Source organism: Vicugna pacos, chromosome 14, assembly GCF_048564905.1.
Source record: "Vicugna pacos chromosome 14, VicPac4, whole genome shotgun sequence".
Taxonomy (NCBI): domain Eukaryota; kingdom Metazoa; phylum Chordata; class Mammalia; order Artiodactyla; family Camelidae; genus Vicugna; species Vicugna pacos.
In genome coordinates, this window is record NC_133000.1 from 72,278,807 (window position 1) to 72,295,844 (window position 17,038).

Genomic DNA, 17,038 nt, shown 5'->3' on the forward strand with positions numbered 1-17,038 from the left:
CGACCCCGCGACTAGAATCGCCAGCTTCCTGAACTTGGCGTTCTGTTCATTAGTGCTCGGACTAGAGAAGGCCGTCTTCCGGCTTTTTGTAAGCCCCACTTTCACCGTGGTTTTTTCGGTGATGCGCAGACATCGCAGTGGGAAGCAGTGCGCTCGAGCATGCTGCCGTTCACCTTCTCAAGCAGATTTTAACTCAGGAACAGCATTCACCACCTGATCTCTCCACCACCTGTGACTGGCAGCGTCGCCACCAGCGTCCCGGGGTGGGGCTCGCACAGAACCTGCCTTAACTGTTGATCTGGCGTCGGGGGGACAATTGTGTTTGCCCCCTCCTCTGAAGGGGTGACGGGGGTGCTCGGGTGATGCGTTACCTTTTCTTCCCGTGGAGCCAAGACCTTAGGAGGCTTTTTAGGGAGCAGAGAAGACACATCTGAGTCTGAGCAGTTCTTTCTAAAAGCCTGCCCTGTTGTAAATAGACTGCATCCACTTCGTGTGATGTCCCGCGGGGCTGGGGGCTGGTGGGGACGTTAGGAAGCGGCTGTCTGCCTCCGTGGGTCACCTCTGCTCCCAGTTTCGTGGACAAGGAGGCAAGCAGTTTCCTCACCCAGGACACGATGCACGCCAGGGTGGGGGCATCCGGGATGTGTGGACCCACCCCTTCCTCGTGTCCATGGGACGTACGGAGTCCCTGTTTACAGCTGCCAGGACCCTCCAGGAAGTGCCCCATCCAGTGCCCTGGCGCTGACGGCTCACACTACATTGTTGTAATTATTAAACTGACTATTTTTCTTATGTTACAAACGTCATTTATTGTCCGTGATGTGTGTGTGTTACCTTTACACTTTTGATGTTTTAATATTTTTAAATTCTAGTGTGAGTTTTTGACACTGGGAGATAGCACATTTGCCTTTACGGTCTATGGTTTGGGGATATTTGAAGATAAGCTTAGGAAGCAGAGTCCTGGGGAAGGAAACGGAAGGAAGGGCTGACGGGTGCGGCCTCTGCTCCCCCTGCCGCCGGGGGGGCCTCCCCCCACCCCGAAGCTCCTGGCAGCTGCGCCGCGGGCTGGACGGGCGAGCGCGTCGCCTGGTTCCGCGGGTGCTCCCAGCAGTGCCGTGTGGCAGGAGGAAGGTGCGTGTCTGAGGAGCCTTGTCCTCCCCGCACTCCGTCCATTGAGGAGGCCGGGCCAGTGTTCCCGGAGGCCAGGGGAGCAGGTGGCGTGGGCAGGGGGCCTGGGGCACCTCCTCCCCCGGAGCCCCCCCCCCGGGAGCTGACGGCACCTCGTCACCACCCCCACCACGGGTGAAGGAGCCGTCGTCCGTAACGCAGCCACCCCCGCTTGCTGTCTTCCCTCGGGTCTCTGGGGACAAGTGAGGGCTCGTGTGTCTGGCAGAGGCTGTCCTGGCTGCATCCCCGGAACCTCCGGTCAGACAGCAGGCCTGCTGGGGGGCGAGGACAGGCGGCCAGGCCCCGCAGCTGTGAGTGGGGGCTCCCGGGAAGGGGGCCCGGGTGTGCCCGCTGCACGCGGGCGGTGGGCGGCCCTAGAAGGGGGCCGTGAGGGCCGCGAGTGGCAGCTGCCCAGCGTCTCTGCGCCTGGCCCGGCTCCTGGCCACCGGGGATGACTTGCGCAGGTGTCCGGCCCCCAGGAGCCCCAGTGCCACTGCTGCCTGGAGGGCCAGGCTTGCCCATACTTCAGGCTCGGGCAGCAGCACTGAGAAGGTGCCCGCGTTGATCTGCACTGGGAGCAGATGTGTGGTTCACCAGGGGCCTCGGCTCGAGTGGGGGAGGCGGAGGTGTCTAGTTTCCTGCTCGTCTTTAATCATACAATGCCTGCTAGCTGGGAGACCCCTGCCAGAGGTGTGAGGCAAGGGAGCCTCCCCCCCCCCCCGCCCTGCCCTCTCTTCCTTCATGAGCGTGGCCCGAGACGTGTTTTTGCTTCCTTTTGTTCGTCCTCTGGGCAGACGCAGGTTTGCAGTATTTGTGTGTGTTTTGTTCCCCACAAATGAGATAACGGGGTCTAGCCTTCTCTGACTTGCCTTTTTTAAACCCACATGGGGAAAAAACTAGATTCCCCGTCACATCACAGACAAAGTTAATTCCAGGTAGATAAGGGCTGTGCATGAAAAGCCACATGGCGCTTTCAGAAGGAAACACAGCTGTGACGCCCTTGGGCTCGGTGACACTGAGCACATCCGAGTTGTCACCCCCAGAGGTGTGTGCATCCGGCTGCGGCCCCCACCACTCCGTAAGCCGCTTGCCCGCCGGGCGCGCCAGTTTCCTGGGGGCCGCTGCCCAGCGGACGTCCTGCTCTGAGCAGCCGGCGGCCCCGCGAGGAGCTGCGTGGTGAGCTCCTAGGGTCGCCTTGTGCTTAGTTTCAGCCTTCTCGTAGGGTCTGCCGGATTCCTCGGAGGGGTTTTAGAGGTGATGTCCTCGACAGCGTTGCGGTTCTGCCTCCTCAGAAAGGGGCTGAGGGACCAAAGCCGCCGAGACCTTTCCTTCGTCCTGACAACATTCACATCGAGGCCACTGGGAGGGGGCTGCGGCCGTGCTGCCCCTGCCATCTCGGTGGTGGTCACCTGGCCCCCTGGCCGGAAACCACCAGAGGAGGGTGAGGGCCACAGGTGGGCCGAGCTGAACACTCCACCAGAGCAAAGCGGGGACAGCGTTGCCCTTTGGGCGCTTCCTTGCGTGCAGACCGCTCGGACATGCCCTTCCTAGCACCGCCGGATGCTAACCATCCGGGCTCTGCAGGGCCGAGACGGTGCCGTCTCCACTTCTTCCTCAGGGTATTTAATTAACTCGACTCTAGTTGTGAGCAAACGTGGCTGCATCCAGAAGTGGAAGGAGGTGTGAGGTGGCCACTTCCCTGCATCAGCACCGCCGTGGGGTGAGTGTGGGGGGCCGCAGTGCCGGGGCCGCTGGGCCAGGCACGTCCCTCCCACAGCGCTGTCCTCGCTCCTCCTGGCGGCTGACGGCTCGGGTCAGACCGGACACCGAACCCCACTGTGGCTCTGACGAGTGAGGGAAGTCCAGGGGCCCCAGCAGCGCTGCTCCCGTTTCAGAGAAGCCACGACCGCTCCCAGCCCCCGTGGGAGGACAGAGGCGCCTTGCCTTCCAGCCACACTTTCATCCCAGGGGACCAGGCTGGTGGAGGGAGACACTGGCCCAGCCACGACAGAGCGCCTTCCTGTGGCCCGAGGAGCCACCGTCCTCCATGCGCCTGGCCTGGCTGCTCAGCCAAGTGGACGGCAGGCCGTGGGGCGGCCCAGGCACTGACCACCACCAGACATGCCCCAGAGGGGCCCCCCAAGCAGCATGCTCTGGGGTGATGGCCACCTGGTGGCATCACATTGTCCTGGGTCCTAGGGGGGTGGGAGGTCAGCCTTCCTTTCTCCTCTTTGGATCCCACCAGCACCGCTGTGGCCTCCTGTGCCCCCGTGCAGTCTCCACGCTGCCCTTTCCTCTCCACGTCTCCACTTGAGTAAATCCTTGGAAATCTTGGGTCCCCGCTGGCCTCGCCCTGGGAACCTGTCCTGAGCCCCCACCGCCCTCCGGGGCTTTCTAAGCCTCCTTGGCAACCCAGCCTTCAGATAGCTACGCCTGAACGTCTCCACGGCTTCGCAGGAAGCTTGTGGATAAATGAACCGTCTTCCACTATGCTTCGGCCTCTAGAGTTCCTGGTGGGAACGCCAAGCGGGGCAGCCACTCTGGGAAACAGTCGAGGTTAGCCTTGAGTTATTCCGACTCACGAGCCCACTCCAGGTGTGCACCTGAGGGGAGTCACAACGCACACGTACACAAAACTCGTACGTGGACGTCCACGGCGGCTTCGCCCATGATGGCCACTAAAGTGGAAACGGCCCAGGTGTCCACCCACGGACAAACAGGGAAGTGATGTCCACCCGTGCACTGGAATAGCACCCAGACCCGGAGGGAGTGGGGCTCCGGCACCGCCAGGTGTGTCTGGAACACGGGCAGGTGGAAGAAGCCGGACACAGACACCGGCCCGCGCTGTGCAGCTCCTCTGATGGGGCAGGGCGTGTTCACAGGCGCAGCCCCGGACTCGCGGTGGATTCGTGGTCACTTTGGGAGGGGTGGGGGATGTGGGGTGGCCGCTTGTGGGCACAAGGCCTCTTCCTGGGCTGACGGGAGTATGCTGTGGTGGTGGCTGCAAACCGTGTGGACGCCATGGTCACACACTGAGCACACACTTCAGATGGGTGAATTGTCCACAGTGGAGAGTGGTGCAGCCCCGGGGGCTGTTGGACAGCAGACGCCTGCCCTGACCCCCCAGCTGGACCATCGCTGCGCATCGTTACTGGGTGACAGTAACACCAATGGGTAAATGTCATCACCCTCGATTCAGACCAGGAAGCTGAAGCCAGAGAAGCTTGGTCACATGATAACAAAGAGGATGCCAAAGCCGCTTCCATCTCGCAGGAGCCAGGGAGGCGAGGCCAGGCCTGCTCTGCGCGTTCCACGGCCGGAGCCCAAGGCTTCAGATCACTCCGGCGGCCCCGCAGGCTCTGAGCCGTCCCTGGCTGACCCCATTTCCTGTCCTCCTCCCCTCCCTGGGCTTCCTTGCTCCTTCTCCCATCGCCCATGACCTTCAATGACCTTGACTTTCTTGGTCTCGGCTACCTGCTCCCTGAGTCACACACACACCTGGGCTCCGGCCACAGCTCCGACCCTGAGCTCCTCTCCCAAGCCCCTCACCCCTGGGCCTGAGCAGTTCAGGCTCCATTCTCCACCCTCCCATGTTTTCATCCTCTCTCCTGGAACGTGGCCACGCCTGCCTCAACGGCCCGCTCCCCAACCCCCCAGTCTGCTGGTGGCCGCCCTCCAGGACCTCAGCCCCGACCAGAGGGGAAATGTCTGCTGACCTGTCTGCTCAGAGCCCAGTGTCCACCCTGAACATGGCAGCTCCACCGTCCAGCCCAGCTCCCCCCTCACCATGTCCAGTCCTGACTCTGAGGACGTCCGAGAAGCATCAGCTGTCACTAGCCGGTCCCACCTTTGATCTTCTCCGGGTCTCTGTGCCGTTCCCCAGGCTTGCTCTTGCCACCGCAGGGTCTGTTTTCAGCGTAGCCGGGATGACGTGTTAGTGTGTGATTCAGTTTCTCTCTGCACCAAATCCTGCCCTAACGCCCAGGCCTCACTCAGCGCGAAGGCCAAAGGCCCACGGTGCTCTCATGCGTGCCTGTGATCTGTGTCTGTCCTCTGCCTGCCTCCCCTCACGCCACACAGCCTCCTCCGGGTTCTCAGCTTTGCTGGGCTGCCTCACCCCAGGGCCTTTGCCCTTGCTGCTGCTTCATCCTTGCTGGACTTGGTTCTGAAGGTGAGCCTGGCCGGGCAGTGGGGTAAGTGTTGCTCAGAAAAGGGGCTCAGGTGTGGGGTCTGGAGGCTGCAGGGATCTTCCACCCCTGTCTGACCCTCTGTGATGTCACCAGGCCTGTGTGACATCACAGCGGGCAGAGCGGACCTTCCACTGGCTGGGAGCAGCAGGAGGGAGGTGGTGGTCAGTTTCTTGTTTGGTCTAAAAGCTGTTGTCCACCTGGAGTGTGACTGAGAGACGTGTGTCCAGGGCTCAGTGGGGGACATGCCTGACAGGTGAAGACTGCCCCCACCCAGGCTCAGCCTGGCCACCTCCATCCTGGCACTGACTGCAGCAGCAGCCCATCCACGAGGTCCCCTGTGCTAACCTGCTCTCCCCCCAGGTGCCCTTGAGCCCCTGCCTGACCTTCAACCACTACAATGAGATATGCACCAGAATTCAAGAAGTCCCCGTCGCACCTCCTGAAGAAGTTTGCAGGTAGGGAGGTGGGGCCACCACGGGGCCGGAGGGAAGCCCTCAGAAGCCTGCTCGGAGGAGGTGGCGGGTGCACTGGGGCCTGAGCGAGCAGCACAGAAGGCGAGCCTGGAACCGGTGACCAGGGCCCGGTTCTTCCCCGACGCCGTGGGAAGCCTCTTTGCACACATCTTGGTCTCCTGCAGCGAGAAGGGGACGGGGTGTGGCCTCAGGGCTACGTCCTTGCAGCCCCATCCGGGGCCGTCTCGGGTACAGGTGTGCAGGACAGCCCTGCGACTTCCTCCCCCTCAGCTGCCCGCGACGTTCAGAACCAGCATCCTCACTTCCTCCCCTTGAACGTGGGGACCACGAGGTCTCTGCAGAGGGGCTGGTGTCATAATAGAAGAAAATAGAACTTAAAGAAAACCCACCCCAAGGGGATCCCTGCAGCCCAGATGCACTTGAGCAAAACCCAGCGCAGCCCTCGTTCCCTCACACTCCCAGGCTCCGAGTGCCTGCCCTGTGACCGCGGGGCCCCTGGGGGCCAGCCCGCCCCCAGGTCAGCAGGCTGGGCTCTGGCTTCTGAGGCCCGGCTGTCGGAGGGCCAGCGGTGTGGGAGGTGGCCAGCCTCAGGCCTCTCGTCCTCGGACTCTGTCAGCCTTGTGTCTGCGCACCGGCGGCAGAGGCTGTCCCCTCCCCTCCCCTCCCCTCCCAACCCTGGCTGGCAGGGAGGCCATGGCGACGGATTTGGCAAACCTGGAGTCGGGGTGTCTTGGGACAGGGAGGAAAGGGCGGGAGGGGCACTGAGTTTCTCCAGAATCCCTGAGTCTGAGAGACCAAACCCCCGGAGGAAGGCAGGCGTCGCTGGAGGCTCGGGGGGGGGGGGCCCTCCGGGGGGCCCTCCCCCCGCCCCCGGCAGCGGCCCAGCAGGCGCTCGGGGCTGAGCCCTCCGCTGCCCTGCCCTGCCTGCGCCTCCCTGAACTTCAACTTGCCGTCCTTTTGCTCAGCTTTTAAATTCTGAAATACTCCTCAGCCCATGTTGATAACTTTAACTCGCTGGGTGCTTAAATGTGAATTAGTAGCACGTTCCTGGCCAAACCCCTGAAGAGCCGTGGTGTGAGGTCTCCGTCTCCCGGCCCCTTCGTCCGGCGCTGAGCCCGGCCAGCTCTCCTTCGTCAGCGGACCCTGCGTGGTTCTGTGTGATTAACTTGTGTTATTTTGTTCAGAATCTAATTCATTCCAGATTCACGTTTCAAAGTGAGATTTGTGTGACGCATAATTAAACCCACAACACACAGCCACCAGCTCCCACTCCCAGCCCCGCATTCCTTAGAGGCCCCGAGGGGCTGTATTCTGGCGGTAACGTCCTGCGTGTCTGCCTTGCAGTGTGCGACATTCCTCTGTATGACATATGTGACTACAACGTCACCAGGGATCGCTGCAAGGAACTCGGGTGCTGCTTCTACAAAGGCGTCTGCTATGAGAAAGCGGTTCCCAGTAAGTATGGGGCCGCCCGCCCCGCGGACAAAGCCTCGTGAGCCCCGAGCCACCTGCTTCCCTCGCCCGGGTCAGCACTGCTGGACGGGCTTCCGCTGCCCTCCCCTGGTCACCCGCCCTGCTCTGTGCAGCGGGGGCGGGAAGGCTTGCGGGTCTGGGGCTGGGGCGCAGGCTGTTTAGGCAAGTGGAGAAAGTCCGCTTGCGGTTGAGGAGGCTGCTTTGGGAGCCCTCCTTTTTGAAGGGCTGGCCGTTCTGGGGGGTGTAGGAAGCTGGGTGTGAAGGAACAGTTCCACCAAAGCCACTGACTCAGGGAGGGGTGGCTGCCCCCGGACACACAGCCCGTGGGTACTCAGCAGCTCCAGGGCTCTGGGAAATGGTCCCGCGCCCTCCCTGCCCGGTCCTCTCCCCGGCCTCTGGCACCCCGGGAGTCACAGGAGCACCCGTGTCCCAGGGCTTTCCAGGGCGCCTTCCTCCCTTGTCTCCCTCTGCGTCCCAGCCGGGCTGAGCCCCCAGGGACAAGGCTGAGTCTGCCCTCTTGTGCCTGGACACTGGAGGTCAGACGCTGTCCGCTGGGACAGTGCCAGCCCCCAGACGCCAAACCTTAGACCAGCTCCTCAGGAAAGCGGTATCGCGGGGAAGACAACTCAAGCAGCTACAGCACTGGCAGGATCGGGGTTCACCCGAAGGGGGATGTCCGCCTTCCTTTATGGTGAAGATTCGGCACTTGGGGCGAAAGAGGAACCTGTCTGACTGAAAAACAGGCCACAGCAAACGCCCCTCACATCTGGGAGGATTTCCCGATGACAGTTTTTGTTGAAAACCGACATCTTAAATAATACAATATAGCAACTCTGAAAGTCAGGGTCTCCGGCCTCCCAGGACCTCGTGTTGCTGCGTGTTGTTGTCCTTGTTTGGTGACTTTTCTGAACCAATTGTCCAGCATCTGTATTCCCTGTGGTGTTGGCCCCGTGGTCAGCTAATGGCTGGACAGAAATCTCCACAGATGCCTGGGACAGTGCCTCCCCAGTCTTTGCCGAGGGCCCTGTGTGTGTGTTGGGCTCCCCTTCAACGCTCAGCCCGAGGGTTTCCAGAGCTGCCTTCATCTTGCCTTCACGCTTGCACAGAAACTCAAGGGCACCCAGCAGTGTGAGCTTACAGCCTGGGCGGGCCTTTCCTGGGGGTGTTCCCAGCCCGGGACGTGCTCCCCGGCTTCTAGACTCCAAGGAACGTGTCACTGCTTTCCAAACCTCCCCGTAGACAGATCACCCCCGAGAGTTCCCCTTTTAGCCGTTGGTCAGCCTGACGTTTGCCCGGACGACCGCCTGCCACGCCAGCCGTCTTGACTCTCCAGGCTGCGGCTGACTGCCTTCAGCCAGCGGCTGAGGGAAGGGCCGCTCGCACTGAGCTCCCGGTCAGGCCAGGCAAAGACATCCGGAGCGAGCCGGCGGCTGCACGCTCGCGGTGAGCTTCCAGAATCCCGAGACACTTCCTTCTGGCCATTTTGCCCTTGTCCCAGTGCTTCCATGGAGAGGGCATTTGAGTTGGAGGAGGGGCTCCTTCTCTGCTGTTTTTGAACATTAATTCTGGGCCCCAGCAGCTCTCGGGTCCAGCTTACACAACTGGGAAGTCAGAGCTGTGCCGGGAAGACGGCCTCCACCCGTCACATCGTAACCCACGGCCTCCAGCCAGCATCCCACTCGGGGCCTGGCTCGCCTCAGGGCCTCCGTCGCTGGACGAGCTGCCATCTTGCGGCGTCCCGGCCTCTCATGCTCCGGCGGACGTGACAGCCACTCCCGAAGCTGGCTTCGTGGCCCCACGTGGTGGTTTGGCCATAATTTGATGCTTTTTGCAAGTTGTCGTCTTTTTGTTGTTGTTCTGTGGTTTTGGCGGTTTGACTTGCACGCATCTTACTCGGGAGAGCAGACGGTTTCCAGCCAGCCCTCTTCTTCCATCAAGAAGCCTCGCCTCTTAGAGGCCTCCGCATCCAAGGCAACGAGCTGGTTTTTTGAGACACTTACCACGGGGGCTCCCACGAGCAGGAAACGGGAACATCGTGGGGGCGTGCGTGCTTGCTCTTTCAGTCTCCCGCACACAAAGGTGCAGAAGACGTTCAGTTCCCGGGTCAGGTCACAGTCACCGGTCACAGTCCGTGGTCCTTCATTACCCCAGCTCACCCGGATCTCAGGAGATGGGCCACTCAAGGAAGATGGTCGCCAGCAAAGGAACAGAAGTCCGAGACGCCGCTGCCGTTTCTTTGCTTTTCGCCTGTCCTGTCCCCTGGACATCTGCTCCTCAGCGTCTTATGTGGGAGTTGGCCATTTTGCAAATGTTAGTATTTCAGACATCATTTAAATTAATACAATCTCCTTATGCCTGTCATTTATTTGAAAAAAATGAAACTTATTCTTTGTAACACCTTAATTATTAGTGTCCTTAAGGAACCAGGAAAAGGACACAGACTCCAAAAACTTCTGTGGTTGGAGAGGGCTCACGGCTCAGCCGGTGGGTGGGCCGTTTTCCCTGGAGGCAAGTGTCAGCCTGCTTCCAGTCCTTTCAGTTCGAATAAGCGAGCTGTGTGGGCTGGGCTTTTCCTGTGACTTCTTTCAAGCTTGAGGGGTCGGGCCGCCGTGGGAGGGGTCTGGGCAGCGAGCCCTGCACGTGGTGTCTCATTGTGCCCTCAATTATTTTCCACTTCTTTGACATCTTTCCCATTCAAGACTGCGAGCGAGCCTTTGTGCTGTGTAAGTTGCAGTATTGGGTGACAGGGCGTCATGAGTTCTTTGTGCACATAATTCCATGTTATGAAAACCTTTCACCAACTTCTTAAATTGGCTGGTTTGAAGCACACGTTGTGTGATGGTGTAATCTGTATTATTAAGAATATGAACTTGGGGAATTAGCATGAGCTCTTTGGGAAAGGCCCGGGAGTTCAAAGAGCATGCCTCGCCTCCGTCCTTCGGTCTTGGCTTGGAGGGCGCTGTGCGAGCTGTCGTTTCTCCCCGGTGCCTGCCTTCAGGTTCTTCATGGGGCTTCATGACGGTGCCAAAACTTTTGTTTACCTGTATTTGGGGGAAGAACTGACCAAGGGACTCCCCTTCGGGAGCACGCTCTCCTCGGTTGCGGCTCCTTCCGAGTGACCGGTCACAGCACGTGGTGTGCGAGCGCTCGTGCACTGTGCTCCTGACAAGCGGGGTGCTGCCGGAGGCCGTGCCGAGAGGCGGGGGCGAGTCCCGGAAATTTAGCCTCTGCCTCTGGGAACCTGACCGCAAGGACAGAAAATGCTCGCACATATAGAGATGCGCTGACGGCTGAATACTCAATCATTGACTGAATACACGTCAGTCTAACTTCGCTGACATACAAATTCTGAATTTCTTTTGTGAACCAGGACACAGAATCACATTAAGGAATATGTACCCTCTGGAATTCAAAAATTCGAGGGTTACCTTCTTCTCCCTTAAAAGCTCCTAATTCATTCTTTCACTGAGTTTGTTCATTTCCGTTCAGTGCATCCAACATCATTTAATGTGTATGTTATGCCAGTGCTGACGATACGCCCCATGTTAGTTATCTATCAGTCTGTGACGAGCGACCCAGAATTTAGTGGCTTAAAGCAACAGCTTAAGAGGCTTAGCTGGTGGTTTGGGCTCAGGTGCCTCCTGAGGCTACAGTCAGGACACCAGGAGGCTGTGGTCATCAGAAGGCTGGCCGGGGCTGGACTATCTAATTCCAGGTGGCTCGGCCCTGGGAGCTCATAAGAAGCCCTTCTCCTTGTCACAAGGTCCCTTTGCATGTCCTATGACACGAGATGTCTTCCCTGGAGCAAGCAATCAGGACAGCCCAGGGCAGGAGCCACAGTGATTCTGACCCTCCTTGGGGGTCACGTCCCACTGCAGTGCCCCTACTTCAGAGGTCAGCCTCTCCACTGTGGGAGCACCTACACCACGGGGTAAATGCCAGGAGGTGAGAATCACTGGGGGCATCTTGGAGGCGGCCCTGGAGATTCGAGGGTGAACCCAGGTGAATACATTTCCGCGGGAAAGGCATTGTTGAAAGAGAAGAGCAGCTGGTGAGAAGGGACCTGCAACAGGAGGCTTCCTAGTCTGGTGGTTGTGTAGGGGAACAAGGCTGCACCCAGCACGACACAGCCCAGAGCCGCCCTCCCCTCTGTCCTCTCCCGCGGACTCCCGATCCCGGGGTGCCCGCCATGTGCTTCACCGCTGGTCCCCGAGCCCCTGGGCTCGGCTTCAAGCCCTTTCTGTTTCCTGACGTCAGCTCCGCGTAAAGGGCCCCCGCAGCCTCACCATTCCCAGAGGTCCTGCAGGTCCGTCCGGCCAGCGCAGGTCCCAGGGGCCATCGCGTCCTCTACGGCCACGGCTCTCCTGGTGTTGTGGGTTGACTTGTGTCCCCCAAGGACTGATGCTGAAGTCCCATCCTCTGGTACCTGAGAATGTGGCCTTACTTGGATACGAGGTCTTTGCAGACGCAGTGAATTAAGACGGGGTCCCACTGGAACCAGGTGGGCCCTCATTCCAACATGACCCGTGTCTTGTAAGGGGAGACGCAGACACACAGACACGGAGGAGGACGCCACGTGAAGACACCACTCAGGGATGGGGGTGGCCATGTGGTGACGGAGCCCGAGACGGGGTGAGGCATCCAGAAGCTCAGGATTCCGGGGGCCACAGAGGCCGGAAGAAGCAAAGAAGTTTCCCCTCCCCGACCCCCCAGGGCCTCAGAGGGAGCCCAGCTCTGTCGACACCTTGACCTGGGACTTCTGGCCTCCAGACTTCGAGACAAGGAATTCCTGCAGTGTAACCCCCTGGGGCGTGCTGCTCCACCGTGGCGCCGCGGGAGGCGAGTGCACCAGCGAGGACGCCCCTCCTAGTGCGGGGCTCCGGGGAAACAGCCCCGCGGGAGGAGGCCGTGGGGGACTCGTGGCCCTCGAGATAGGCATCTGCAGGCAAGCCGGCCCCATCCTTCGAGAGCGTGGAAGGTGGCTGGCAGCCCAGCGATGACGGAGGCCCAGTGAGTCCTGCGCGCTAACGACCACGTCGGCGTGCCGTCCTTGAGTCCTTACACCTGCCCCATGAGGACAACACGCAGGATGAAAACGGGGGAGAATGCTGTTTGAGTTAGGCCTCCCTGGGGCGGCACTCGTGCAGAACGCCCCTCCAGTCTGCCCGAGTGAGTCCTGGGTCGGCCAGCGGACGCGAGGCCACCACCCGTCCTCCAGGGAGGCTGGTCCCCCGGGCCAGCCTGAGAGCCGGGCACCGAGAGGGCCCCTGCGGTGGAGAATCCCCAGGGCTCGGGGGGCGGCACCCCGGCCTCTCCTGCCTCTCCTTTCCCCTGGACCCGGGTGGGACCGACAATTCACACCAAATGATGCCCCCACACAGGGAGCCGCGGGGGTAGTGGCCCCCACTAAGAGTCACCCCAAAAGCCTCCAGGTCTTCTGTTGGGGGGTTTAGGGACGACGTGGGCAGTTTGGGGCCGTGCGAGCCCCATGTTAACAAAGGAAAGCTCAGTCGGTGAAATTTGAAATCAGACCTGTGGAATTTGTCGCCCCAAGGCATCTCCTAGTACTCAATTTTGTGACAACTGACCTGACTGTTAAGGAGCCATTTCCGGGGAGCAGGGGGCAGGGTGTGGTCTCGAGGCCAGGGGGCCGCTTGGGCTGTTTCTGGGGGACAGGAGAGGGCGGCTCTCCCACCACTGTCCTCAGGGGACGGTCCTGAGGGACAGAGTGGAGAGGCTGGTGCTCAGGGCTGAGCCGGGCCGAGGGGGCGGTGGAGGGCGCAGCTGCCTCCGGGAGCATGAGGGACCTGGACCAGGGGTGAGCGACACTGTTTTCCAGTTTACGTGCAGGTGTTTTCTGCCTTGGTCGTGGTCATCGCCGGGGCCTTCATTATCACCGTGATCTGCAGGTCAGCGCTTGTGTTCTTCCAAACTCACCTGCCACCTTAGTGGGGGGGCAGGGGGGGCGGGGGGGCCCCTCGGCCTGTGATGTCGGTGACGAGGAGGGCCCTGCGAGAACGCGGGTGGGCCGGGAGGACAGCCTACTTCCCCAGCGCTCCTGACAGCGACACCAGAGCATCTGATGACACCTGCCGTCGCCAAGCAGGCTTATTCCCTTCAGCCTCACAGCCCACAAGCGTGTGTCTGCAGACCCCTGGCCACTGGTCCCCATAAGGCTGGCCGTGTCCCTCGGCCTGAGGTGGCTGCGGTGTAGACGTGTGCTCGGACACGAGTCCCCCAGCTCCCACTGGCAGTGAGGACGCCCACTCAGCCAGGTCCCCACAGCTGCCTGTCATCCACAGGCAGGACTGGCATCCAGCCTCCTTCCTTGGGGCTGTGGGGCTGTGTGGCACAAGTAAAAGCCATGAGACTCGCTGAGTCACTTTGTCCAACGACGAGCACCGTTTTCCTCCTCTGAGTGGTGCGGGGGTGGGGGGCATCTTCCAGAAGATGCCAGGCTGTGACTGTGCGGGGCACATGCCTTCCCCACGCCCTGCTCTGTCTTGAGAGCCTGGATGCCACGTGCAGAGCATCTGTTGGGAGCATTTATAAGAAACAAAAGTGGGGACTATTAAGACAAAGCACTTATCTTGGCAAACACACACATGTGACCACAAACCATATTTTTTTAAAAATTATTTTTATGTATTTATTTTTTTGAGGGAGGTAATTAGGTTTGTTTATATTAATGGAGGTGCTGGGGATTGAACCCTGGACCTTGTGCACACTAAGCTCACGCTCTACCACTGAGCTATTCCCGCCCCTCGAACCCTGTGTTTTTAGGGACACATCCTGGTGGAGGGCTGGACGGCCCATAGAGTTTTCCATCCTTAGTTCCTCTGACTGTGATAAAAACTCTTTCCATCAGAGTTGTCCAAGAGAGGTGGAGGGAAAAGGAAGTCCCTACGGAAATACCTGTGTCATCCAAGCCCAGCACTAAAGCTGAGACGGTCCCCGCTGAGCGGCCGGCGTCGAAGGCTTCGAGCACAGACCCGACACACAAGAGCTGGGACACCAGCGGGGAGTATGGTAAGGCGGGGGATGGGCCCAGCCTCACTCCTCTGGAGCTGGCACCTGGCAGCGACACTCGGGGGCCACACTGGCCCTTTGACAAGTTGTATCTGTTTTTTGGTTTGGACCAAAGTCTAACATCTCTTCTCTGATGAGGAGTCTCGGGTTTGCAAGGTGGACTCTGCCCTCAGCGCAGTTTCCTGCCTGCAAGTCCGTTTCCTCCATAAACAGCCTCCCCCTTCCCTCCCCGCTCTGCGTCCCCCCGGCCCCTCAGGCTGGGTGTTGTGTGCAGGGCGTGGGCAGTGGGGTGCTGGTGGGGGACAGCGCCACTTCTTCTGTGGCACCGGGGGGGCTGTGCCGGGTCCCGCCCGCTCTGGCTTCCAGGAGGCCAGCTGCGTGTCTGGTCACTCGGCCTCTTAGGTGGCCTTTGGCCAGTGCCTGTGGCTCTGTGTCCGTGGGGGAGCCCCTGGCAGGTTAGAGAAGCGTCCTCAGTGATCTGTCCTGGGGGATGTGTGTGCGGGGACTCCGTCTAGGTCTCTCGTCAAGATGTGGCTTTACTGGTCAGCGAGTGGCCTGCCCAGACGTCTTCTGGGACCTGCACGTGGCCCCTGGCGGACGTGCAGGCCTGCTGCCCACCTTCTCAGGATGCGCTCTGCAGAGCGAGGCACCGCCACTCCTCCCTCTTAATAAGCCTTTCTCCCCCAGCAGCGAGTGGAAAGACGCGGGGCAGCAGAGACCCACCCCGCCCCCCAAACTTGCTCTTGAATAAATCCCAGCGGAGCGCATCCCCGCCAATGTGCTCGCAGGCCTTGAGCAGGGTTCGTGAGACTGCCGAGTCCTCCATCCAAAACACCACTTCTTTTCCTTCTGTTTTAAATCCAGCAACATGGACAATGGAAGAAGAATATGAAACGGAGGACTGAAGTGCGTCATAAAGACCAAGTGAAGGCTGGCAGAAACCTCGGCGCGAAGCGGGGCAGCCGGTGAGCGATGGCTGAGATACGAGGAAATGGCCACGGAGAGAAAAAAGTAAAGATATTTTGAGCGCTTCCTGCTTGGTCTTGTTCACCCGAGGCTGTGTTTTTGTCTTCGGAGGGAGAAAGCCTTGGAAGCTGAGCCCACGCCCCAGAAGCTGTCATTTCTGATGCACGGTGTGTAGCTGAGCCGGGATGGGCCCCTCGCGGCATCAACGCACCCGGAGGAGGGAGGGCCCGGGCAGCGCTGCCTCCAGGCAGGCGTCCTGCTGACCGGAGCCGGCACCTGCGGCAGGTTGGGCTGCATCGGGTGTGGCCCGCCTGCAGGTCACAGAGGACCAGAGGAGGGCGAGGAGCTCGGGCTCTGCGGCCCGGCGCTCCCACGGCTCCTCAGCTCTGCCTGTCAGCATCCAGGCGGCCGTGCACCACGGAAATGCACGGATGTGGCCGGGTTTCAGCAAAACTTTATTTATGAGACCAGGTGACGGGTGGATGTGGTGGGCCAACTGTGGTTTGTCATCCCTGGTCCTGAGTTCCTAGATGTGCCTCTGGAGGCCACTGACTGGGAACCTGTGTGTTCCTTTGACTGTCACGGAATAAGGGGGAAGATTCCTGAGGCCTTGGCCCGTGAATGGGGGTGGGCTCTGGCTATAAATTCATGCTGTCCAGCGGAGACTGGTCCCTAGCTGACCGGGGCTGGACCATCCCTCGCAGAGATGAGGCCGATTAGATGGCCCAGAAGCTGTGCCTGAGCCCCGAGGTGCGGTGTGGGCGCCCGCGTCTCTGCGTCTGTCTTTAATGGGAAACGAGGGTGCGTTGTGGAGGATTGTGGGAACGGCCTCTCAGCTCCCCTTCTTCCAGGGGAGATTGGACCTTGCACCCCAGGGCCCCTGCACAGCCCCGTGGTCTCTGAGTACCAAGTTCCGGGGAGCACTTGCATTGTTGCTGCCCCTCCTGAAAGCCCCCAGCGCTGCCCCAGCTCAGTCACATGGCCGGGAGGAGGGGCCAGGGCCCTGGCCTCCTGGATGGTCTTCAGGGACGCTGGAGGTCGCCCAGAGCCCTTGTCTTGGCGGCCCCCTGGCCTGCTGGGCGTGGGTACAGGGAGGGGCTTCCCCATTTTCCGCGCTCAGAAAGCCCACTATGAATTCTCAAGGGGGTGGGTGCAGGGTCTGCTGGGGGAGGGACGGGGTCTGCGGGCAGGGAGGCGGCCTGGTGTGGAGCCAGGAAGAGGTTGGGCCAGCAGGATGGTGCTGAGGTCCCAGGACTGGCGAGGCATGTTGACACGTGGCCTGTGGGGGCGCCTGGCCACAGCTGGACGTGCGGGCTGACCCCGCGCGGCAGCTGCCTGGGCTCCTGGGCAGTGGCTGCAGCACCGTGACCTCCTTTGTGGCCGAGTGACATTGAACACGGTTAACCTCCTGTGTGGTACATGCTGCGTCCCAGAGCAGGGCCCTGGGCCCTGTCATCCCTTTGCTTCCCAAGTTACAGAGGCGTCACCGGGGCGGGGGTGCTCAGGGGGGCTGGCTGTGGCCTTTCGGGGAAGCTCAGGATTTCAGCCCTTCCAGTCCCGCTGCTGCAGATCTTGGACCCGGAGGTGCACGGGGCTGTGGGAGAGAATTGCCCACCCCCAGGAACTGCCCTGGACCCAGAGCAGAGGTGGGAGTTGGGGTCGCTCTGAAGGTCTCCCACCTGGTGGCAGAAGCAGAAGAGTGACTACTTGCGTGTCACTGGGTCCCCAGGCAGGGGGCAC

The 17,038-nt window shown here is 60.7% G+C and overlaps 1 protein-coding gene and 1 long non-coding RNA gene across 3 annotated transcripts; one reads left to right on the forward strand and one right to left on the reverse strand.

Annotated features, from left to right (window-relative positions):
• Nucleotides 1–1,796: 1,796 nt before the first annotated feature.
• Nucleotides 1,797–5,413, reverse strand: LOC140701191 (uncharacterized). The gene is made up of 2 exons (XR_012080126.1): nucleotides 5,285–5,413; nucleotides 1,797–5,073 (listed from the first exon to the last, which is right to left on the reverse strand). It is a non-coding gene; the product is annotated as an uncharacterized lncRNA (long non-coding RNA).
• A 69-nt stretch (nucleotides 5,414–5,482) lies between these two features.
• On the forward strand, nucleotides 5,483–15,364 carry TEX29 (testis expressed 29). Of its 2 annotated transcripts, none has more exons than XM_031674883.2 (6): nucleotides 5,483–5,610; nucleotides 5,718–5,812; nucleotides 7,175–7,285; nucleotides 13,143–13,212; nucleotides 14,172–14,332; nucleotides 15,197–15,364. In XM_031674883.2, the coding sequence occupies exons 2-6, from the start codon at nucleotides 5,755–5,757 to the stop codon at nucleotides 15,235–15,237; spliced, it is 441 nt and encodes a 146-aa protein (XP_031530743.1). In that variant the 5' UTR covers nucleotides 5,483–5,610; nucleotides 5,718–5,754; the 3' UTR covers nucleotides 15,238–15,364. The 2 variants fall into 2 exon arrangements, with proteins under 2 accessions (XP_031530743.1, XP_072793485.1); XM_072937384.1 differs by having other exon boundaries at nucleotides 5,494–5,518.
• Nucleotides 15,365–17,038: the final 1,674 nt, after the last annotated feature.

Excerpts from the sequence above, each read along its gene's own strand:
- TEX29 (XM_031674883.2), top strand. The coding sequence starts at position 5,755 with ATGAGATATGCACCAGAATTCAAGAAGTCCCCGTCGCACCTCCTGAAG. Across the intron at positions 5,813-7,174 it reads CCTCCTGAAGAAGTTTGCAG|TGTGCGACATTCCTCTGTAT; the intron begins GTAGGGAGGTGG and ends TCTGCCTTGCAG. Across the intron at positions 14,333-15,196 it reads GGACACCAGCGGGGAGTATG|CAACATGGACAATGGAAGAA; the intron begins GTAAGGCGGGGG and ends TTTTAAATCCAG.